This window comes from Cervus canadensis, chromosome 3 (genome assembly GCF_019320065.1).
Source record: "Cervus canadensis isolate Bull #8, Minnesota chromosome 3, ASM1932006v1, whole genome shotgun sequence".
In the NCBI taxonomy this organism is placed as follows: Eukaryota; Metazoa; Chordata; class Mammalia; order Artiodactyla; family Cervidae; genus Cervus; species Cervus canadensis.
In genome coordinates, this window is record NC_057388.1 from 50,776,487 (window position 1) to 50,801,486 (window position 25,000).

Consider the following 25,000-nt stretch of genomic DNA (forward strand, 5'->3'; position numbering starts at 1 on the left):
ATCTTCTTTCCAAGAAAATCTGTATTAACGGTAATGCCTTCTTCATTTCACTTTCCACACAGACACTAAATCAACTTTTTTTTCCCTGAGTAACTGAAATTAATTTAATAAAACATATCATTTTATTTCTCTTCAAATTTCTCATACACATCAAGAAAAAGACAATACCAGTATAAAAATACATTAAATTAATATTTCATTTTAGTACCATATACTGGCATTAGCTCTATTAACAGAATTATCACATTTATTTGACTTAGAGAATCTAAGCGCATCGTGACAAAAACGGGCTCAAAGGAGGGCCCTGAAATCTCCTGTCATGTGTTCTGTCATCCCTAAAAAGTTAATGGGCTGGAAAAATGGTCAGTCTTTGGAACCAAAGTTGATATTTAATTGAAAGGAAATGCTTTTTTAATTGTAACTTCTTCACTTTTATTTTTAAATACTACCATGAATATGAAAAAGACTCATGGAGAGTAAAATGAGAGTTCATATTTATACAAATTTGAGATGAATAAAAATGTTTATTTCCATGTGCCATAAAGGAAATTATATTGAAAAACATATATTTTTTCTTAAAGCTTTATTTTGAATTTTGCTAGAAATAACAACTTAGAGCAATAAAATGTATGATGACTGAGCTATAAGGCTTAAATTGCTATTCTTAAGAAATAGCAGCAAAAGTCCTCTAAATAAACTTAATGATAAAGAATAATATATCAATCAGAACTAATATATTCAAATGAAGAAATATGAAATTAGTTCTTCAGAGAATGAATATTCTTATTTTCTGTCCTTGTTTTAACAAATATTATTTTTCTTAAGTAAGAAATCTTCAGCAAAGTTGCCTAATATTTTAAGGGCTCTTTTAGCTTAGAACATTTGAATCGGCTTCCTACCCAACAAAATGGCAGCTCACAACTATTCTGGATAGTGCAAATTTTCGATTAAGGCCGTGTACAAAGTACACAGTAATATAGGAAGCATTTTTTTCCTTTAATTGGTCAGAAATTTTAAAAAAAAGTTAAAAAATTCCTTGTGGAAGTCTTCGTGTAATTCAGTTATACAGTTACTATGATGTCAAGTACTTGGGCCTTGCTGTGAAGGCGCTTCTGCTCTATACCCTGTAGTATACCATTTGTAAACACATCTTTTTGATGTTTCTGCCAACATCCTGGCAATAAAGCAATGCAATTTCAAATGAGCTAATTAACTTAATTGTTGATGAAGCATGAAACAGTTCATTGACCCTGTTAGCTGCTCCATGACAACATAAGAGTCTCAGCCTGTGAAGTTACTCATCTCCATAAACCTATCTGTAGCTCTCTGTTTAGATCTCTTGCATTCTGAAATTGTGGGTGGAAAATGTTTCATGAAAGATGCATATTCTCATTTGAAAAAGAACCTCTTATGAATTAAAAAATATACTATCACTGTGTGAAGAACTTAAGGATATACAAAGTTTTGATTTTAAGTTAGAGAAGCCTTACAGTCTATCAGACAAGCTTAGGGCCACGGATGTTTCTTTATGATTCTCAGGGCAGCAAGTCACAACATGGAAAATATACAGCTATCTTAGCTAAAATTTTAGCTATGATTAACTTTCAGTTTTTTACTCTTACTAAATCAATACATTAAACATTATTTAAAAGTAAGAAATAAAAAATCTGCAATAAAAATAAGCCTTTAAAATGTATCTTTTGTTTAAATGTGTGTCTCTATACAAACACACACACACACACACATATGACTTCTCACATAATCTTACTGGAAATTTTTATAGAAACCTCAAAATTTAAGTGAATCCTACGAACATATCTTTCGATTATTAACGACACTATCATAGTAGGCTACTTTTTATTATTCATTCAAAGACCTTTCGTGAAATTTTCTCATGAAAAGTAAAGATGGAGAGTTAACCTTCTTAGCCTGAGTTTGCTAATCCACTTGTTGAAATACACAGAAAACATACAGAGTGCCTTAGGATGGACCTTTACTTTCTTTCTTCATCTTTCTTTTGCTTATTTATAGCAAAACTGCCTAAAACTCCCATATAATCCACTCCCTCTGCTAAAAAAAAGTAAAAACCTACTTTAAAAACTGTCCAAAATCTTCACAAATGCTTTCACAGCCTGGCCATTTGCAAACTCCATGGCCGTAGAGAGTGTGAGAGGCCCCAGTCTCCTCATGTGACGAGCTGTAGCAAAAGAACACGACGTCAGATTCATCTCAAAAAGCCATAATCGTTGCAGGCTGCTAGCGCCTGTCAGGTTACGATCAGTGACAAACAGGTCAAAACAGGTCAATTCAGCTCAGAGCAGTCAGAAAAATTTAATCGTTCTATTGAATAGTTCAACTGCCAAGGCTAGATGATGTTCCAATTAGAGGAGAAATAAAGCCAAAGATGACTGTTAATAAAGGATGAAAAACTAAGAGGACTGTATAATATCATATGCTAATCCTGCCACATGACCTTCATGTAACATTTACCTCTAAATAAAAATATATATTCATATGTGGTCAAGTTAAAAAAAAAAAAAAAAACCTGTGTTTTTAAGAAAGTAATAGGACAATCACCACAAGATTTTTGAAATGCTCTTTTAGAGATAATATGGACCTTCAGAATCATTTACATTGTTTAATATTTATGTGTGAATCATATATATTTCTGCTAGTTACAGTTGATCAAAAAATTCTACTTTGGAATGGTATTCATTAGCTATCTCTTTTACAATTAACCAAGACTTTTGATAAGTGAGTATTGTATCAGATAGATCCTAGAGACATCAACCAACTTCTGAAGTATATAATCATCAAATTACTCTCAATTAAAACAGCATGAAAGCATTCAAAAGCACACCATTTTACAATAATGAAATCTAACAAGAAAAAATTTTCATGATACTCCAAGAAAGACCAAAACATCACCAAATTATAGCATTATATTTTAACTGTACTGTATAAATGCATGTTTCTTTGAAAAAACACTTGTTTATGAGAAAAGAGTTTATTGCTGACAGGCAGGTATTCACATTACAGAACATTGTCAATCTACTACACTGAAATATGAATTTTATAACTCTATATCATATGGCATTAAGCCACTCTGTAAAGAAATCGTGTACTTACGTTCCATCTTTTAAAAGGTATTTTTCACTGAGCAATATTTTACCTTATATGTTTTATGTAAATCACATCAAAGGATCTGATTAGGTTACCATATGCCTGCATAAATAGAGTTAAATGGATAAAAAGTATATGGGTGACCCTTTTACAAGGGTACTTTTTATACAACCAAAAACACTAAGTTGAAAAAAATGATCTAATATAATGTACTAAGTGTCGGTAACTGAAATCTAAATTTTTCTTTAGGAATTTTGATGCAAATTTATCCAGGGCATTACCATAAGTTCATTTTAATTATATATTTATATTCTTCTTTCTTCTGGTTTATGATACCTGTGTTTGCATGCTTATGTATATCTATTCTCTGATTTCTAAGCACATGGTTGTAACATATATTAAGGGGGATATCTATATATGTACATATACATACATATATATATTATGCATCTTTAATTATTTGAAACTCATTCTTAAGTTTTAAAATGGTAAGAAGATTCTCATTTCAGCAATCAGGTTAATCATAGCATCTTTTGACACAATAATTCTACATGCACTTATTATAAAATAACTTTCTTCAGGAAATTCCCCATTCTATCCATCAAACTGCTGGCATTTGAGCTGTTTTTTTTCTGATGAAATAATATATAAGATAATTTAAAAGTTTCTACCTATTTAATTTGCTGTCCTACACCTTCTGCCTCTGTTAAGTACAAATCATTATTTTTCATTTTACAAATAGTGAAAGTAAAATTTGGTGATAAGTAACAAAATATATGTCATGAAATTTACCTGTCTCGCCTTGCATTTAGAACTGAAGACTGTCCATTCACTATGGTATGATGGGTTATTGGTGGTGATGCTTTGGAAGTGGTGGAGGAGGTAGTCGAGGAGGAATTGTTAGTAGTGAGGTCTAGCCCTCCATGCTTAATGCCATTGTCTTCCATACTGTGAACTCCAGTCACTTCTTTCCATAACTGCTGAATTTCGGCAGGACTTAAGCCAGCTATAAAATGAAAGGAAGCCCCACTAATATAACAAAGTAAAGTTCATATAATGACCTTAGTATTATTACTGGATTGATGCAAACAACAAAAGTGATATTACTGGAATAATTAATATATGATGATAAATCAGTTTTACATCATCAGCACTATATTTTTTCTCTTTAATAATCATTTATCTGTTAAAGACTACCAATTCAAGAACAGTATGAGAAATAATAGTATTGGGGCTAATATCAAGGATCAGTTGAAAAAACACAGCAAGTTCCACTTGAAAATTAAAGTATTGGACTTTCAACAGTATTAAAATTAAAATTATTGGATTTTTATTTATTGCTAGTATCAGTGAGGAACTAAAAGACAAAGACACTTGGAAATAATACATACAAAAAGAAATAAAAAAAAGAAGGAGGGAAAACACAAGTGTCAGAGGAAAACAGTGAACACTCAAAAGAAAAATACATTTGACAATTATCAAAGTATTTTGATCTTTCTCAGAGAGGCAAAGGAAATAACTGAATTTCATTTTCAGGTCCTAAATAAGCCAATATGTTTACTTAAACGGATCAATTAAGCATATAATATCTAAATTTCTCCTCCATTTTATGACTGACAGAATAAATCAACTACTCATTTTAAACAACTTTCTGGTTCAGATTATGCAAATTTACCTGATTTATGAGAAATGAAAAGAGAAACCTTAGGTTGCTACTCTTATCACAATTTCAAACAGACAGTTTTACCAAAAGCTGTCATTTTGATGATTCTGGCTCCTCAAGATTTTTAGACATGTCCTGAGACTAAAGAAATGACAGGATAGCTCAGATTCTCAAAGTTATTAAAAGTTATTTTTTTCTATGAAAAGAGGATGGGTTAATAAAGAAAGGTATTTCTGTTACAAAGGAAATGCTTTCTATATAGAGATCATTAACGACTAATTTAATTCTAGCTTTAACCTAAGATTCTGAAACTTTCATGACTGTGACTTTTTGTTGCCTGGCTGCATGTGTTTAGGTGTCTTAACAGCAAAACTCCATGAGCATATCTTTTTCTGCTGAGCATCAACACACCCTCGGTATCAGAACTTTCACCATCTCGTCTGCTGCCTCTCTGCTCCGGTCACTTCTTGCCTAGACACTGCTATAGCTTCCTGACTGTCTTCCTGTTTTCACCTTGCCTTTGGATCATTTACTTTTCATCTATCAGCCCAAAGTTATCTCTCTAAAAGTAAATTAAACCATGACACTTCCCCAGCAAAGCCTCTAATGGCTTCTGAGAACACTTAGAAGAGAAAAAAAAAAAAACTTACTGCAGCCTACAAGGAGCTGGCACTTATTTTTTATTTTTATGTTACATGCATTTTCCTTATAATTAAAAGAAGTTTGAGGTTTATGAGTAAAAGGTTTTGTTTTTCTTTTTTTCCCAAATTTTGTTGGACTATAGTTGGTTTACAATGTTGTATTAGTTTTTACTGTAAGGCAAAGTGCATCAGTTATATATAGACATTTACCCCGTCTTTTTAAATTTCCTTCCTGTTTAAATCACCACAGAGTACTGAACAGGGTTCCCTGAGTTAAACAATATGTTCTCATTAGTTATCTATTTTACACATTGTTGCAATATATGTCAATCCCCATCTCCTGATTCATCCCACCACCTCCTTTTCCCCACTTGGTGTTCATAATTTGTTCTCTACATCTGTGTCTCAATTTCTCCTTCACAAATAAAATAATCTATAGCATTTTTCTAGATTCCACATATACATGTTAATATATGATATGTTTTTCTCTTTTTGAGAAAACTTAATTTCACTCTGTATGATAGTCTCTAGGTCCATGCACATCTCTACAAATGACCCAATTTCATTCCTTTTTATGGCTGAGTAATATTCCTTTGTACATATATACCACATTTTCTTTATCCTTTCCTCTGTTGTTAAATATTTAGGTTGCCTCCATGTCCTAGTTATTTTAAATAATGCGGCAATGAATACTGGGGTGCATGTGTTTTTCTGAATTATGGTTTTCTCTAGGTGTATTTCCAGTAATGGGACTGCTGGATCATGTGGTAGTTGTATTTTCAGTATATTATCTGATTGTTATCTATGTCTCTGACCTCATCCATCACTGTCTCTCTCCATTTCATTCTATTACATGAGCCTTCTGCTATTTCTCGAATGCATCAAATATTTGCTCCCTTTCAGGATTTTGCTCCAGCTATTCCCACAACCTAGGCTACTCTCTGGTTGCAAATCTTCTCACAGGTTCTTCCCTCCCTTCATTTAGGTGGCTCAAAGGTCACTTCCTGTGCGAGGTCTTTCAACACACTATCAACCACTGCCCCTCCCTACCTGCCTTTTATCATGACCTTTCTTTCATTTACCACCCTTAAGCTATATTATTTGTTTTACTGTCTCCCTCCACCATTTACTAGGAGCAAGGATTTCTTACTTTACTGGTAGACACTCAGTTCCTAAAACATTGCCTAGTATGTGCTCAATAGTTGTTAATTTAATTGATTAAAACAGGTTCATACAGTTCTGAAAGACATCTTAGTTACTATCATACGTAAATGTTCTGTTAAAGGGCATACTACTGTGGGTTGGCCAAAACCCCCCAAAAAATTTGTTAGGGTTTTTCCATAACATTTCCTGGAAAAACCTGAACAAACTTGTTGACCAACCCAATATTTATGAGTATTGCTTTCCAGTAAGGCAAAAGTCTAAAGAATTATAAATGGTACCATTTGATCCGACCAGATTGAGTGGCTAGTAACATTTTATATTTTGGCTAAAGACATATATTTCTGAGACTATAGTTAAGATGTTAATAATAATTTAGCTTTCAGATTTTATTAATAACTTTGGTAACCTACATATTTACTTACCTTAAAGTAGAATTCCATTATACTACTCATTTGCATTGAAAATTAGTGGTACTACCATGGTATCACAAAGATAGGATAATAAACAGAAGGCACGTAAACATTTGATAGATCAGTCAAAATAATGGTCCTTAATTAACATAATATTATATTTTAATGATATTAAATATTTATATTTTAAATAATTAATGTTTAAATATTTTAAATATTACAGATAAGGGATAGAGAAAAATAATGTCGAAAAGGGATTTCTGTCAGTAAGAATGGCTTCCCAAAGAGTTTACATATTCAAATCACTTGGGGATCCTTTAAAATTTCCAGTGCTCTGACCACAGCCCCACCAAATTAAATCATAATTTCTGAAGTCAGAACACAAGCATCAGTAGTTTTTGAAGCTCCAGAGATTACTCCAATTGCAGATAACCTGGGGAGCATTTTTAAAAAGTAAACTATCACACTGCTCATGAGACAACGTTTTCACATCAGCTTGCTTAGTTATTTTCTATGGATACAAAACTATTTTAAAATATGAAACAACTAGCTGATCAACTTTGTGCCATTTTGAAGGTTTCATGTGTTGTTTTTTTTTTTTTTTAATGTTTTGATGATTTGCAAGAATTAATTCACTTTTTCAGGCAGTATTATAACAAATTCAGCATTGTATTCTATGGAACAGTACTCCCTAAATGCTGTGAGTCTAAGAGATCTCAGGGATCTGTTATCTCGATTTAGGAGACCCATGGATTATGTTAGCAAGTAAAACAGTTCTGAGATGTTTAGTAACAGAGATATCTTAGATCTCTTTCTTTAACTCAGTGTTTTTCAAATATGTAAGGAAAAAATAACTCAATAAATTTTTTTTTACAATTACACTAATTTATTTCAGTATCAAATACTAAGTAGAGGCTTAGTATTCAACTGATCTCTAGCCTAGATCTCTTCCTTGAATTGCAGGCTGCTTATCTGACATCTCGCTGTAACCCTAACAGACTCTCCAGTCTTACGTGTTCAAAACTCAGCTCCTGTTTATACAGCTCCTCTGGCTCCAACTCACTCCTCTGGCAGGTTTCTTTGTCTGATTTATTTAACAGATATATATAGTGCTACTCATATGTCAATCAATTTTGCAAAGCCTTCATAAATGATAACTGATGTAACGCCCAACCACTATTACTATCATCATTACTTTCATTTCAGAGATGAGGACACTGAAGTACAGGAAAATTAATTAACTTGTCCAAGAGCACCCTCATATTTCTAAGGTCACAACTCACATAGCCCCTTCCCAGGACTCCTTCCCTGGCTATCTTGTCTACAAGTTCAATTTCTCCCATCTCATATGGTTGCTTAAGTTTCTCTGATCCTTGCTTTTTCATTTTTCTCCTTAGCAGTTACCACTATATACTTTATTTATTGTCCGTCTTCTTCACTAAAAGGTAAGATTTATAATGGCAGGGTTTACTAGTGGTTATTGCCAAAGATTTATCCCCAGAGCCTATACAAGTGCCTGCAACAAGTGAAAATTCAATGAAGCTAGGTTAAAAGATCTGTTCAACTGATCACAAAATTAGTGTACTGGCAAGCACAACCTGGGATCTGGTAATCAGTGAACTAGAGCATCATAGAATAATAATCAACTTAAAATCTTAAGTGAAGATCATTCACTTTCCCTTAAAATGGTATTTCAAGGATGTATACATGCAATAAGTTTAGTCCAGTCGCTCAGTTGTCTCCGACTGTTTGCAACCCCCATGGACTGCAGCATGCCAGGCCTCCCTCTCCATCACCAACTCCTGGAGTCTATTCAAACTCGTGTCCATTGAGTCAGTGATGCCACCCAACCATCTCACCCTCTATCATCCGCTTCTCCTCCCACCTTAAATCTTTCCCAGCATCAGGGTCTTTTCCAATGAGTTAGCTCTTCTCATCAGGTGGCCAAAGTACTGGAGTTTCAGCTTCAGTATCAGTCTTTCCAATGAATATTCAGGACTCATTTCCTTTAGGATGGACTGGTTGGATCTCCTTGCAGTCCAATGGACTCTCAAGAGTCTTCTCCTATACTACAGTTCAAAAGCACCCGTTCTTTGGCGCTCAGTTTTCTTTATAGTCCAACTCTCACATCCATACATGACTACTGGAAAAACCATAGCTTTGACTAGACAGACTTTTGTTGGCAAAGTAATGTCTCTGCTTTTTAATATGCTGTCTAGGTTGGTAATAACTTTCCTTCCAAGGAATAAGCGTCTTTTAATTTCATGACCGCGGTCACCATCTGCAATGAATTTGGAGCCCCCAAAAATTAATTCTCTCACTGTTGCCCGTACTATTTGCCATGAAGTGATGGGACCAGATGCCATGATCTTACTTTTCTGAATGCTGAGTTTTAAGCAAATTTTTTCACTCTCCTCATTCACTTTTGTCAAGAGACTCTTTAGTTCTTTGCTTTCTACCATAAGGGTTGTGTCATCTGCATATCTAAGGTTATTGATATTTCTCCTGGCAAAATTGATTCCAGCTTGTGCTTCATCCAGCCCAGCATTTCTCATGATGTACTCTATACATAAGTTAAATAAGCAGGGTGACAATATACAGCTTTGATGTAATCCTTTTCCTGTTTGGAACCAGTCTGTTGTTCCATGTCCAGTTCTAACTGTTGCTTCATGACCTGCATACAGGTTTCTCAAGAGGCAGGTCAGGTGTTCTGGTATTCCCATCTCTTTCAGAATTTTCCACAGTTAGCTGTGATCCACACAGTCAAAGACACTGGCATAGCCTTAACACAGAAGTAGATGTTTTTCTGGAACTTTCTTGCTTTTTTGATGATCCAACAGATGTTGGCAATTTGATCTCTGGTCCTCTGCCTTTTCTAAATCCAGGTTGAACATCTGGAAGTTCACAGTTCATGTACTGGTGAAGCCTCACTTGGAGAATTTTGAGCATTACTTTGCTAGCGGGTGAGATGGTGCAATTGTGTGGTAGCTTGAGCATACTTTGGCATTGTCTTTCTTTGGGATTGAAATGAAAACTGACCTTTTTCCAGTCCTGTGGCCACTGCTGAGCTTTCCAAATTTGCTGGCATATTGAGTGTAGTATGTTCACAGCATTATCTTTTAGGGTTTGAAATAGCTTAACTGGAATTCCGTCACTCCACTAGCTTTGTTCATAGTGATGCTTCCTAAGGCCCACTTGACTAACATTCGAGGATGTCTGGCTCTAGGTGAGTGATCCCACCACTGTGATTATCTGGGTCATGAAGATTTTTTTTGTACAGTTCTGTGTATTCTTGCCACCTCTTAATATCTTCTGCTTCTGTTAGGTCCATACCATTTCTGTCCTTTATTGAGCCCATCTTTGCATGAAATGTTCCCTTGATATCTCTAATTTTCTTGAAGAGATCTCTAGTCTTTTCCATTCTATTGTCTTCCTCTATTTCTTTGCACTGATCACTGAGGAAGGCTTTTTTTATCTCTCCTTGCTATTCTTTGGAACTCTGCATTCAAATGGGTATATCTTTCCTTTTCTCCTTTGCCTTTTGCTTCTCTTTTCAAAGCTATTTGTAAGGCCTCCTCAGACAACCATTTTGTCTTTTTGCATTTCTTTTTCTTGAGGATGGTCTTGATCCCTGCCTCCTGTACAATGTCATAAACCTCTGACCATAGTTCATTGAGCACTCTGTCTATCAGATCTAATCCCTTGAATATGTTTCTCATTTTCAGTGTATAATTGTAAGGGATTTGATTTAGGCCATATCTGAATGGTCTAGTGGTTTTCCCTACTTTCTTCAGTTTAAGTCTGAATTTGGCAATAAGGAGATCATGATTTGAGCCACAGTCAGCTCCTGGTCTTGTTTTTGCTGACTATATAGAGCTTCTCCATCTTTGGCTGCAAAGACTATAATCAATCTGATTTCAGTATTGACCATCTGGTGATGTCCATGTGTAGAGTCTTCTCTGCATTGTTGGAAGAGGGTGTTTGCTCTGACCAGTGTATTCTCTTTACAAAGCTCTATTAGCATTTGCCCTGCTCCATTCTGTACTCCAAGGTCAAATTTGACTGTTATTCCAGGTATTTCTTGACTTCTACTTTTGCATTCCAGTCTCCTATAATGAAAAGGACATCATTTTCGGGTGTTAGTTCTAGGAGGTCTTGTAGGTCTTCATAGAACCATTCAACTTCAGCTTCTTCAGCATCACTGGTCGGGGCATAGACTTCAATTACTGTGATATTGAATGGTTTGCCTTGGAAACGAACAGAGATCATTCTGTCATTTTTGAGATTTCATCCGAAACTCTTGTTTCGGACTCTTTTGTTGACTATGATGGCTACTCCATTTCTTCTAAGGGGTTCTTGCCCACCGTAGTAGATATAATGGTCATCTGAGTTAAAATCAGCCATTCCAGTCCATTTTAGTTTGCTGATTCCTAAAATGTCTACATTCACTCTTACCATCTCCTGTTTCACCACTTCCAATTTGTCTTGACTCGTAGACCTAACATTCCAGGTTCCCATGCATGGTTGCTCTTTACAGCATCAGACTTTACTTCCATCACCAGTCACATCCACAACTGGGTGTTGTTTTTGCTTTGGCTCTGTCTCTTCATTCTTTCTAGGTTTTTTCCCCACTGATCTCCAGTAGCATATTGGGCATGTACTGACCTGGGGAGTTCATCTTTCAGTGTCCTATCTTTTTTCCTTTTCATACTGTTCATTGGGTTCTCAAGGCAAGAATACTGAAATGGTTTGCCATTCCCTTCTCCGGTGGACCACGTTTTGTCAGAACTCTCCACCATGTCCCGTCATATTGGGTGGCCCTACATGGCATGGCTCATAGTTTCATTGAGTTAGACAAGGCTGTGGTCCATGTGATACATACAATAGTATATACCAAAGTTTTAAAGTTATGTAATTTAAAAATTTTGTGCCCACAAAAACTTGAGAAACCCTATTTCCTTCTGTATGGTGATTTGGGTTTGTTGCTATTCACTGCCAGGATTACAGACAAACATTAAAAGGTTTCTTTTTTCAGGAGTTGAAAGAAAAACAATAATTCCTAATCAAATTCCATATAATACCACAGATAAATCAAGTGATTCTTTATTCCTAGAGTCAGAGTTTGTAGAGTAACTACTAGGTACCAAGCACTGTGCTAAGGATTAATGAAAATTTGGTAATTCACATCTAGATTCACATCTAGATTATGCATCCTTCGGGCACACACAATTCAAAAATTCCAGTGGTCTCACATACTGGTAAAAATTATTAATACATGAGCAGCTCTCTCACACTCAAAAATAAAAGTAATTCTTTCCATATCCTTTTATTTTCTACATTCAGTAATAAATTTTAATATTAAGTAAGTAATTTTAATATGGCATTATGTAAAAGTCAGTCTACTTGAATTAATTAACTTATTTAATAATGCTCTGCTTATTTTCTAGGGTTACTCAAAACTAAAAATAATAAAAGTATATTTTTATAGAGGTATTGTATTATTCATATGCTATATCGAACCAACCTGATATAAAATAATTTGAATTATTGAGGTATTAATTTTTACTTTTCATCTTAAATTTTATAATTTGAAAAACCAGTATACACACATGGGAAAAATAACTGAATTGCAGAAAGGGTATGTCTTGCAAAGTTAAATTTCCCTACTAGTCCTGACCTCTGGGTCCCCAGAACTCCTCTCCAGTGGCAACAATTATTGCAGTTGCTGAGCTGTCCCTCAGAGAGCCATGTGTTGATTTATAATTTGCCAAACCTAACATCTTATTGATCTGTATTTGACTAGGGGCTTACTATAACCTGTATGCAAAATGCCCATGTTTAAAATCTATTTTCAATGAGAGGTGTACCAAATAAACATTTTGTTCAAATGCTGAATTACAGGGAGAAAAACTAGTTATTTTGTTGAAACTGAGAACAAAGGCAAGTATCTCAACCAAAGAAAGGAATTTCTAGGATACAGGAATACATCTGACATAAAAAATGTTCCTGCTATTATTTAACTATTAAAATGTTCATAGTTTGATATTCTTTTACAAAAACAATGATTTCTCATTTTTCTTGATTATGATATATTAATGTGGCAAAGTTGATATTCTCCTTTAAAGTTTTCCCACAACTCATAAAGAATTGACAAACAGAACTTTTTAAAAAACATATAACCTAAACAACATTAAATCCAATTTAATTTCTATCTTCCTATCTCATTTAAATTTTCACAAAAACTAACTCAATATAGTTTTAATATTTCCCTATGTATTTATTTCCCCCTGTTAGCATTTTTAAAACCTAATTTTTTTAGGGGCTTCCCTGGTGGCTCAGACGGTAAAGTGTCTGCCTGCAATGCAGGAGACCTGGGTTCTATCCCTGGGTTGGGAAGATCCCCTGGAGAAGGAAATAGCAGCCCACTCCAGTGTTCTTGCCTGGAAAATTCTTGCCTGGAAAATCCCATGGACGGTGGAGCCTGGTAGACTACCGTCCATGGGGTCGCAAAAAGTCAGACACGACTGAGAGACTTCACTTATTATTTTTTGAGTCAATTTTTTAAAACTTAAAAAAATAATTAATTTATTTTTGGCTGTGCTGGGTCTTTGTCACTGCACTGGCTTTTCTCTAGTTGCAGAAAGTGGGGGCTACTCTCTAGTTGCTGTATGCTAGCTTCTCACTGCAGTGGCTTCTCTCGTTGCAGAGCACAGGCTGCAGGGTGTGGGCTCATTAGTTGCAGCTCCTGTTCTCTAGAGCACAGGCTCACTAGTTGTGGTGCATGGGCTTAGTTGCTCTTCAGTATGTAGGATCTTCCCAGATCCGGGATTGAACCTTCGTTTCCTGCATCAGTAGGCAGATTCTCTACCAATAAGCCACCAGGGAAGTCCCCCTAAGTTAGTTTTTAATGCATAACAGCATTCACAGGTAACTCGCAAAGTTTTAGTCCCACAGTAATAAATTTTCATTCAAACTTTAGCTCACTGATGGAGTTTCCAGGATGTAAAACTCCAAAGATTTCCTTAAGTTACAAATAGAAGGTTTATTGGTATGTGAAAGGGAATACTAAGTTGGTAACAATAATTCTTCATGACTTACATTGTTCATAATGCTAGTACTATTACCCTTATTATATATATGTTCTATGTAAGCCCATTATCACAGATTAAGCAAAAAATCAAGGATGCCAGAGTGGTGTTGAAGTAGGAATTTGGCTATTTAGAGTTTCACAAGCAGAGCATGAAGTCAAAGCCAAATAGCTGACTTTGACTGAACACATGCCAAAGACGAACTTCAGCAGAGTCCCTAACTCAACATAAAGGACATTATTATACTTTATTTCAAAATATATCTTTTTTTTTAAAAATTGTTCAACAGTTCTCTGATTCCAAGCTCATCTAGTTTGACAAAGTGTTATTTCAAAATTGCACTGGTTGGTTATCCATAATTCCCTGTTTGGTCTCTCAGATTGGTAATGAAAATGTTTTAGACAGACAGCTATTATAAATTCAAAAATATTTTAAAAGTTGGAATGAAACATATATGTATACGTGTGTATGTGTATACACACATATGTACACATATATGTATGTGTTTTTGTTGTTTGGTTGCTCAATCATGTCCAACTCTTTGCATCCTCCTGGATTGTAGCCCACCAGGCTACTCTGTCCATGGGATTTCCCAGGCAAGAATATTGGAGTGGATTGCCATTTCCTTCTCCAGGGTATGTATGTGTATATATATGTAAGTTCCTAGAGTAATACTAAATTTGTGAATATGTACTGTGTATTGGGATACAGTGACCTCTTTCTTATGTCAAAAATATATATATCAAAGTTTAAAGTGCATGTCACAATGATTTCATATTTTTTTAACCTTTTAATTTCTTAATTCTATTTAAGTACCATAGTAAATAAGGGTACTATGTCATGAAGATATGTCACTAAATAATTATTAGTTGATATTTAAAGTACACTATGCATTAAATAGTTTTACAATCAGTAGTTTATTCAAGATGGATTTACAAATCCATCCTTTCTTATTTGACTCCTGGATACCAACAGTCACTCTAAATACAAACTTAGAGATTATAATTTAATTGCCTACTTCACATTAAAATCCAGGATTGTAGTAACTGTACTAATGTTCATGATGACTTTAAATGCTCAGTATTTAAAATGCCTTACTTTAAAATGATAAAATATAACATTGCATCATTTTGCAATATAGAGAAAAATGTGAATCTCCTTATCAAAATTATAAATTTCTAACGTCTAATTCTCATGTACAAATTTTTATACAGTTGAAAAAAGTCATAGCTTTAAAAGTAGTCTGAGCAAGCTGTGTTAAATCATGGGGATAAATACGGCTAGAATAGCATATTTTTAAAAATACAATAAGACTATTATCATTGCATATTAATCCTACTTTGTTTTCATATGGTTATTATTTGTGACTAATTAATCAAACAGCCAAAAACCTCATGAAAAGTTAACTGAAAAGCTGATAAAAAAATAATTAAAACATTTTTGTTCAAAACAGCCAGTAGCTGAGGCAAAGATTCATCTTTTTTACTTTTACAATTACTTTTTTACTTTCTCCCACTTTAACTTTGAAATTCCAAAAGTGTGCTATGAATTCATGATCCTTTAGTATAGCTGGTTTAACTGACACATTCCTTCTGAGTTTGGCTAATGAGTCTCCACAATGGCACTTCCCATACATTTATTTAAACAGTTGAAAACACAATGATGACTTTCATCTTTTTTTGTTTGGACCTAGAGATTATCGTACTAAGAGAAGTAAACCAGACAGAGAAAGACAAGTATCATATGATATCACTTATATGTGGAATCCAAATGAAAAATGACACAAATGAACTTATATATAAAACAGAAATAACCCCACAGACATAGAAAACAAATTTATGGTTACCAAAGGGGATGGGGAGGGAGGATAAATTAGGAGTTCAGGATTATACACACACATTACTATACATAAAATAGATAACCAACAAGCACTTACTATATAGCACAGCAAACTACAGTCAATATTTTTTTAATAACCTATGTGAGAAAAGATTCTGAAAAAGAATATATGTGTATATATATATATATTCTTTCTATATATATTTTTGTGTATATATATATATGAATCACTTAACACATTAAACTATCACAACAATGTAAGTCAACTCTATTTCAATTAAAAAATTGTTTAGATCCATTTTCTGCTCAAACCAAGATTGCTCAAATGTTTTCAGTTTTACTTCTTTTCCCTCAATATCTTCCATTCTGTGTGTTTTATTTCTCATGTATTTTATAGAGATACAAAAGGAAGAAAAGTAAGTGGTGATCGATCACTTAATATAGTAGAGAAATAGTGAATCATTACATTGTAAAACATCAGGGACTAACTCAGGGTTGTAAGTCAATCTTTTCATGATGTATGTAAGTCAAATCACTATGCTGCATACCTTAAATTTATACAGTGCTGTATATAAATTATATCTCAATAAAACTGGAAAAAAAAACAGAAGAAAAACAAAGGGGATAATTCTATCTTAAAAAAAAAAAAAGCTCGGGAATAAGAGAAAGTTTTCATTTAAAAACTATTAGAATGGTTATATCATAATGAATTTCCTTGTTCACAAGATATTTGTATGTTTGATTTGAAAGAATGCAGTTCAATAAATATATTTTATATGTTATATTTTGTTTCTATGAGCATTTTAAACATTTTTAAAATGTTTGAATGGTTTTACTCAAATAAAATCATGCTGGTTTTTCCAATTCTCTTTGGAATGACACAGAAAAAAATGGTTTTACTGCCTTGTTTTTCTTTCACAATTTAAACTTTATCTCTCTTGATTTCTTCAGAGTGATGCAACCAGGTGACATAGAGGCTCTAAAGTCAAATCAAAGAGGAATTCTGGGGAAATTAAGCCATGGAGATAGTAATTTGATAAATAAAGAGAAAGACATCTACCAAGGTATTTATTTTTTAACAATGTGCACAAAACAAAAACTTGAATATTTAAAAGGCTCTTTTTTTTTCTTTTTAATTTATTTTTTTATTGAAGGATAATTGCTTCACAGAATTTTGTTGTTTTCTGTCAAACCTCAACATGAATCAGCCATAGGTATACATATATTCCCTTCTTTTTGAACCTCCCTCCCATCTCCCACCCCGTCCCACCCCTCTAGGTTGATACAGAGCCCCTGTTTGAGTTTCCTGAGCCAGACAGCAAATCCCACTGGCTATCTATTTGACATGTAGTAATGTAAGCTTCCATGTTACTTGCCTAATTATAATTTTTTTGTATACTTAATCATTTTTTATTTTCTTCAGTGTCTCCTATGGAGGCAGAAAAATGCATAGTGAGTATTACTACAATGTGAGCTCCACTGGAACAAGCCTAAATGATTTAAATTAAAGTTCATTTGGATTAAAGCTTATTCCAAAAAAATCCTAATGGAAATTAGAATATGCTTTCCATTATATTTATAGATATATGAATTTTACCAGTATTGAGAATTTTAGCACACAAAGGAACCATTTTGTTTACTGTACTGTTTTCTTTTTTTACTTAGAACCCTTTCCATTTCCCCAAAGTTGAGTCCAATAATGAATACATACAATTGTATCTTTGTATGGTATTGTGTTATTGAATTATTAAAGTACATCCAAGTTTTTCCTTATCAGAAAAACAAGAATATAATTGACAACTTTTTAAAGCTATAATTCACAATTATAGGCAACATCATTTTAAAGAAAGGAGGATCAATATGGTCCAGGATATGTGAGGAGGTCCCCCAAGCATAACTTGGAATATTCTCTGTAGGAATCCATAAAACCTCCCTTTTAGATGTAGGGATTTTAGTGTGAAGATTAGAAGCGTCTATCTTTTTCTTAGCAGTTGTTCACCAAAACTCCTATCAGCTCACTTATGTTAAATAGAGTGGTGTTAGCCTTCTCACTAATCCAATTCCCTGCAGATCTTCAGTATATATTTAAGAGCTTGAATTGTGCTGTTCTTACACATTTTCTTCCATAAAACAAATAAATACACATTTAATATCTAACAAAGCACTTGAAAGCAGTTTAACACACACTTAAAAAGCAGTGTGTAATGAAAATCTCTGAGTCTCAAGACAAAGAGGCTTGCAACCATGTTAACAATCATGTTTTTTTCAATTTTTATTTTATAAAAGGGTATAGTTGAATTACAATGCTGTCAGTTTCAGGTACTCAGCAAAGTGACTTAGTTATACATATGCTGCTGCTACTGCTAAGTCGCTTCAGTCGTATCCGACTCTGCGCAACATCTTAGACGGCCGCCCACCAGGCTCGTCCGTCCCTGGGATTCTCCAGGCAAGAACGCTGGAGTGGGTTGCCATTTCCTTCTCCAAGTTATACATATACCTGCATCTATTCTTTTTCAGATTCTTTCCCCGTATAGATTATTGCAGAGTACGAGCAGAGTTCCCTATGCCATACAGTAGGTTTTTACTGATTATCTATTTTATATATAGTAGTATGTGCAAGTTAATCACATACTCAAATCTTCTACTAACTTTGGGTTTTGCTTGTTCTCCTTTGTCCAGCTGCCTTACTTGTAAGATTAGGTTGTTTGAGATTTTTCGTTTCCTGAGGTAAAACTGTGTTGCTGTAAACTTCCTTCTTAGAACTGCTTTTGCTGCCCGGCAAAGGTTTTAAGTCACTGTGCTTTTGTTTTCATTACAATCATGTTTTAATAATAAACATGAAGGTCATAAAACATTCCTCAAGGTATAATGTAGACAGGCCACACAGTGATAGAAATGCAAGCTTAGAAATGACATGTGCACCATGTTTTGTATGTACCTTGAGGCAGCGACTGGACTGGAAGTGCTGCCTGGCCAGGTGGGATGGAGATGAGTCCCTGACGCTGAAGGCTGAGCAGATGCTGCTGCTGCTGGAGTTGCTGCATCTGGAGAAGCTGCTGCTGGAAGACAAGCTGCTGCGCTGCCAACTGCTGCTGCTGCTGCTGGTGTCAGAAAACCCAACCCAGTGAACGAAAGGCAGAGTCTGTGCAAACAGTGCTTGTATAGGAAAACACACACTCGTTTCATTGCCCTGGTGCATTTGTGAGTGGTCATCCCACCGTCAAAGTTCAAGGGAAGAATGTGAGTAAGTTCTGGATTTTCAGGTGCTTTTCCTTCAAATATTAACACAGCAGCAGAGAAAAGAGGGTAGAACAAGGTCTAGAGAAAGTGTGTCACAATGGTTCAGACTTTTTAATGGGCTTATTTCAGATGATAATAAATTTATTTATACTCAAAGAATGACACTTGATGGAAACAGTCAACTTCAACAGCACTTTTTATTTTTTTTCCAACTCAGTAAGTTTGATCTGCAGAAGTCCATGACCGTAGTCTCTAGTGATCTATTAGTAAACTGGGATGTAGCCTTCATAGGACAGGCCTGTTAGCTCCCTCTCTTCCTCTTCTCTCTTACTGGAATATATTAAAGGCAGAATTATGTTCAAGGCCCAAAAAAGTGCCCTTATTATAAGGAAAAGTATAAGTTCCAATTTTGTGAGGCATTACAAGACAAACCAGACTCCTTGGACTCAGGAGGGTATGAGAAGGCAGTCACACTTCAGAGAAAGACAAGCTGCTCTGGAAGACCTTTCCTTTTTAGTTTGGGAAAAAGAGAAACTTCTGATGCGCTCACTGGAAAACAGACTGCATAATGGAGCAAGTCATGTGGATTGCCCAAAGCCTCCGGAGAAATAAGGGAGCAATTTCTATTCTGTAGTTGATGGCTGTCTGAAATTCTATTCACAAATCCAAACAGAAACAAAGCCTCAGGGGGTCAAAACTGTTTCCTGTACGTTTGCATAATGGGCAGCTTGAAGACAACAGCTCTGATACCTGCTGATCAATTTAACTACTTCAACATGTTTTGTTTGTATTATGTTTATATTTGATGCAGTTTGCTGACAAGTGCAAGCTAGGCCTGAGAAGCCAGCTTGTCAGTTTGATTTATGAGCATATCAAACTGGAACTTTCTACTCGCCACTCCAAACCTACAGTAGCAGTCATTAATCAGGGGCCTGTGACTTTGAAATCTGTGCCCAACCACTTTCTCCATTTTCCCCCCACAACCCCCCAACAACAGGCTCAATTTGCATGCATGTTCTCTGAGCTGCACCACTGAGAAAAATAAGGTTCCCTCACCAACTCAGATTCTCCGTGCATGCAAGATAACCAGTCCTTTGTCCACCACACAGCTTGCTCTTTGTACACGGTGATGCATTAGTGAACATTAGACGACAGCAGCATTGGATTATAACTCTCAAGTCCCATGCTACGAAGAAGGAGAACAGGGGAGTCCCACTGTCGCTGCTGCTAAGCTCAGTACACGTGTACAACAGTGCACCCTTGACGGCAAGAGCCTGGTGATGGGAAGATCAAAGACTGCCCTGGCCTCTCCGCGCGCTTCCCCACCTCGCGCTCCTCTGAGCGGAGGAGCTGGCCGGGTCCTACCTCTTTCGCTTGCTTTCCGGGATGCTGCTGCTGCGGCTGCGGCTGCGGCTGCGGCTGCGGCTGTTGCTGTTGCTGCTGCTGCTGCTGCTGCTGCTGCTGCTGTTGCTGCTGCTGCAAAAGCTGAAGATGTAACTGCTCTTGCTGTTTCTTGTAAAACTCTTGTAGTTGTTGCTGAATAAACCATTTTGACTTTAATAAATAAAGGCAAAAGTTGCATGTATTATAAACCTCCTAAACTCTTCTACACTGGTGTAGGGTAGAGTCTCCATTAAGACTCATCTCACAAGAACAACCACCAATATGCACTGGATTCCAGGAGACAGATCTACATACATTTTTTTTTTCTTTTTCCCAAGCCAGCTCTGAAACTTTGCAATTCAGAGTCCAAAATATCCTAAATGAAGGGGCATAGAAAAGTCTGTATTCTAAAGTGCTAGAGCCAAATGAAGAGCCTAGATTATTATATATGCCATCTACTCTACCATTTATAAGAACCAACTACAGAGTTACGTAAGATCAGGGTGACCGGTTCTTACCAGGAAAAAACTGTAATCCATCAGATGGACAAAGAACATCAGAGTTAGAAATATAAGCAGTTGATCTGTGGTCACCATCACAGAACAGAGCAAAGTAACTAAATCTATAAGAATTCAGGTAAAGCACATTATTTTCTCTATGAAAAATTAAGTCTATGACATAAAGTCCACTTCATATAAACTTGAGGCTCCAATAATATATATATACATTAGGAACATTAGTTTTTTTGTTATTTGAAAAAGATAAATCTCATAAATTGGTGGCTCAGCTGCTCAACTTTGTTATAATAAGTAGATACTTCTATTCCTAAATTCCAAATGAATTTTGAAAAGGAAAATTTGAGATGTTACTTTCTCCATTGTAACAGAAGGTCAGTATCACTTTCATCCTTATGTGAACTAAAAGGAATATTGGAGGGTTAGGAATTTCAAAAAGAACAATTACCTGTAGGTCTCCTTGCACTTTTGCAGGCAAGTCTACAAATCCAACGCACCTAAGCATTTAAATATTGATTTATCTCATGATGAAATGACACTTCTTTCGGCTCTTACTCTAGATGTTAATGACTTTAAAAAGACTAAGGGGTTTAAATTTTCCTAGGCAGTTCTGCAATTACAATGCTACATTTATATTCCAGGATACAGACAAGTTGTCCTTTCCAGTGGAGAAAGAATTTGTCATTTATGCCCATGGCACTGTCAACACAGGTGCTGGTATTCCAAAGCAGGTAACCCACATTACCTGCTGCAGCATGACCGCCTGCTGCTGCTGGAGAAGGGCCTGGAGCTGCTGAGGAGACAGGACTTGCTGCTGGAGGATCTGCTGCATTTGCTGAGGGGTGATCACCTGGGGAGTCATCATGGCCACCGACACAGGCACCTTGATGGAGACAGGAGGAGAAAGAGCGGATGTTACCAAGTGTTAACCAACTTCGGAGCTCTATGGCATCTCTACCAAATCCTTTATTAATGATGACCAATCAATTTTATGGAATATTTGTTACATTATTTAACTATTTAATAATGGCATTAAGGTACCACAGTATTTAGACACTGGGTTTTCAAAGGCATAAGATATTATCAGATTCCACCTTTACATTCCATACCTCGTATGTATTATGCTAAGATGTGTTGCTTTGACTAGCATAGTTAGAAATAAATAAGAACATGTCAGTTTTCTCAATACTTCATAATATCTTTACCAATGGCACAGTGCTACAAGTTAAAAACCTTTTGAAATAGTTTACCGGTACGATTAAGATAGATGTAATAATGACTAAACAACTGGAAAAATACACATTTAAATATCTGTTATCAAAGCTAGTAAAAAGAATGTATGTGCAGTGTACTTACTCATAAAATAGAACCACCATCTTCAAATTATATATATATTATACTTAGTACTAGAAAAATATACACAGTAATATATATTACTACATGAGTACATATAGTAACTAATATAGGATATTTGTTTATTTACCTATATACCCCCAGAAAATAGCTACACATATAGGTCCTCTCAAAGAAAGGATCTTAAATTTAATATTATAGCTTATCCTTTAAGCATTTTCTTATTTCAAGCTAACTAAACTTATACCAGGAAGCCCAGAAATATAAAGATTACTCAATGGTTATTCATTAATTTGAAAAAAGTTAAGGTATTTTGCTCAAAATGTCCTTTCTACCATTCACCTCCCCTTCAAAAGTTGTGAAAATTAAAGAGCTAAAAAGGATATGATGAGAGTGAGAAAGAAATAGAACAGAAAAATGAAGCAAGGAAAATGCAAAGTAAGGAAAAAGCTGAGAGAAAGTCTGAGAGAAAGTCTGTGGAGAGACAGGTAAAGGTAAAGGCTGGCAAAAGAGGCTCCTACACAGAAGCCAGAGGTATCCATTTGCTCAACCGGATGGTAGTCACACTCTTTGAAGACATTTCTTATACTAATCAGCAATCAGACAACTTGCCAACTTGGCAAGTTTGCAAACTTTGAAAAAGCAATCACTTTCTTTCCTAGAAAAAACAATTCATTTTTACTGTAAATAAAAGCAAGTATTTATATAAACACTGCTTTTGGACAAATTCTTAGAACAACATGTGTCTTTGAAAAGAGAAAAAAGAATCATAGACATGGTTCACAATTTATCCTGAGTCATTTTTAGCACAGTTCAAACTTTTTGAGTTTGGCACTTTATGTCATAAAGAAAGGAGAAATTAATAATGAAAACAAATTTAGAAGAAAAAAAATTCAGGGTGAATTAACTCCTCTCTCTCTCAAAAAAAGAGAAACACTTATACTTCATATTTCACACTAAAGAAAGAATATTTTCTATCCTTTGCTATCTTGAAATATGGATTCATTACATATCATTTTGTAACATGAAGGGAAAGGACCACGGAATAACAGAAAGGAACTCAAAAATGATTTTAAAAAATGTTCCTGAATTTTTTAGAACATACTCTCATACCTTTAGATTACTGTACTTGAAAATATCATAAGGCTTTCTGAAATGTGTGCTATAAAATTAACTGATCCAATAGGTGTCGAGCTGTTGAAAAATTTAACGGACAGTTTGCTTAATTGTTCTTTGATAAACAAAAAGAAATGGTTAGAAAATAGTTTGGGAAAAAAAAATCTATATACAAAAAAGTCTTTTGTTCCAGTAATCATTTGCCTCATACTGTCTCCAAATAACAAGGAATCAAACTGAAATGAAAGAACAGAGAAAGAGAAGTTAACTTTTAAAAGGGTTGCCAATCCAGATAAACAGATAAGTCAGTAGCTAGATCACATATACGCAGGCAGTTCGACACATACGTAGATACCTTCTATAAAGTCTATCATGTGATGAGAAGCTTGCCACATCTCTTACCACTTTTGAGCATATGGAACGCTTTCACTTAAATTATCTCTGTCTGCAAACAAAAGTACATTATGTGTAACTGATAACAAATGTACTTGGTAATAAAAGTTTTATGAATGCAATAATACAATGCAAGTTTTCAGTCAGGTTTCACCTTATACAAATTATATTACCCTATATCTTGTTCCTAGTCTGACTGATTTGATGTATAAGCAAGGCTTAAACAAGTTTTCTATCTTTGCATTCTTTAGAGTTCATTAGCTCTTTCACCTTGGAGAAGGAAATGGCAACCCACTCCAGTGTTCTTGCCTGGAGAATCCCACGGACAGGGGAGCCCAGTGGGCTGCTGTCTATGGGGTCGCACAGAGTCGGACACGACTGAAGTGACTTAGCAGCAGCAGCAGCAGCCCTTTCACCATGGTTAAATTAACTGTTTAATTCTTAAAATGATTTGTGAGTGTTTTCCTTACATTTAAAAGTTAATGACATAAATAACCATCAAATCAACATTATTCTAAAATCCTATGTATCATACTTATGTGATATTCTGAAAATTTTAAGCATTTTCTGACTTACTATCTAGGATACTGCTATCTAAAATTGGCAAAATACAGATATAAAGATGGATATGTAGGGGGAAAAAAGGCAACTAACTGAGCATTCTACTTCCATATGTACTAAACACAAACTGTAATTATATTTATAGGAAAGCACAAGTGCACTTCTGAGGGATTTCTAACATTACAAATAAGCCAATACTACCACCTCTAAATCCACATTACATAAACTCATCCAAAATAAAACATTTGGGGCTACTAAAAATTAAAAATATTTTATTAAATAGAAAACTCATTTCTCCTACAACAAATATCAATTTCTCCACTGGCCTTGTTTAGAATATGCAGAATTTCTCCACTTTTAAGTGAAACATTCTAAGTTACACATTTCCTTTATCCTTCCTTTATCACGTTTGTTACTGTTACATTGCATTTTTTTGCTACTGCAAGCTACTTTAGGGATTCACTGACAAAGATGAATAGAGATTAACTGAGTACATAAAATTTTTTGAAGA

The 25,000-nt window shown here is 34.9% G+C and overlaps 1 protein-coding gene across 3 annotated transcripts in view; it reads right to left on the bottom strand.

Moving 5' to 3' along the window:
• FOXP2 (forkhead box P2) overlaps positions 1–25,000 on the bottom strand; it is a 628,727-nt gene that overhangs the window by 54,990 nt on the left and 548,737 nt on the right. For 2 of the 3 annotated variants that reach the window (XM_043463145.1, XM_043463144.1), the window contains 5 exons: positions 21,812–21,949; positions 20,534–20,704; positions 18,867–19,029; positions 3,916–4,129; positions 2,093–2,197 (listed from right to left, as the gene is read on the bottom strand). In XM_043463145.1, coding sequence (XP_043319080.1) covers positions 2,093–2,197; positions 3,916–4,129; positions 18,867–19,029; positions 20,534–20,704; positions 21,812–21,949 — 791 coding nt within the window. Of the gene's footprint in view, positions 1–2,092; positions 2,198–3,915; positions 4,130–18,866; positions 19,030–20,494; positions 20,705–21,811; positions 21,950–25,000 lie in introns of all 3 variants that reach the window. The other variant, XM_043463146.1, reaches the window with a different exon arrangement.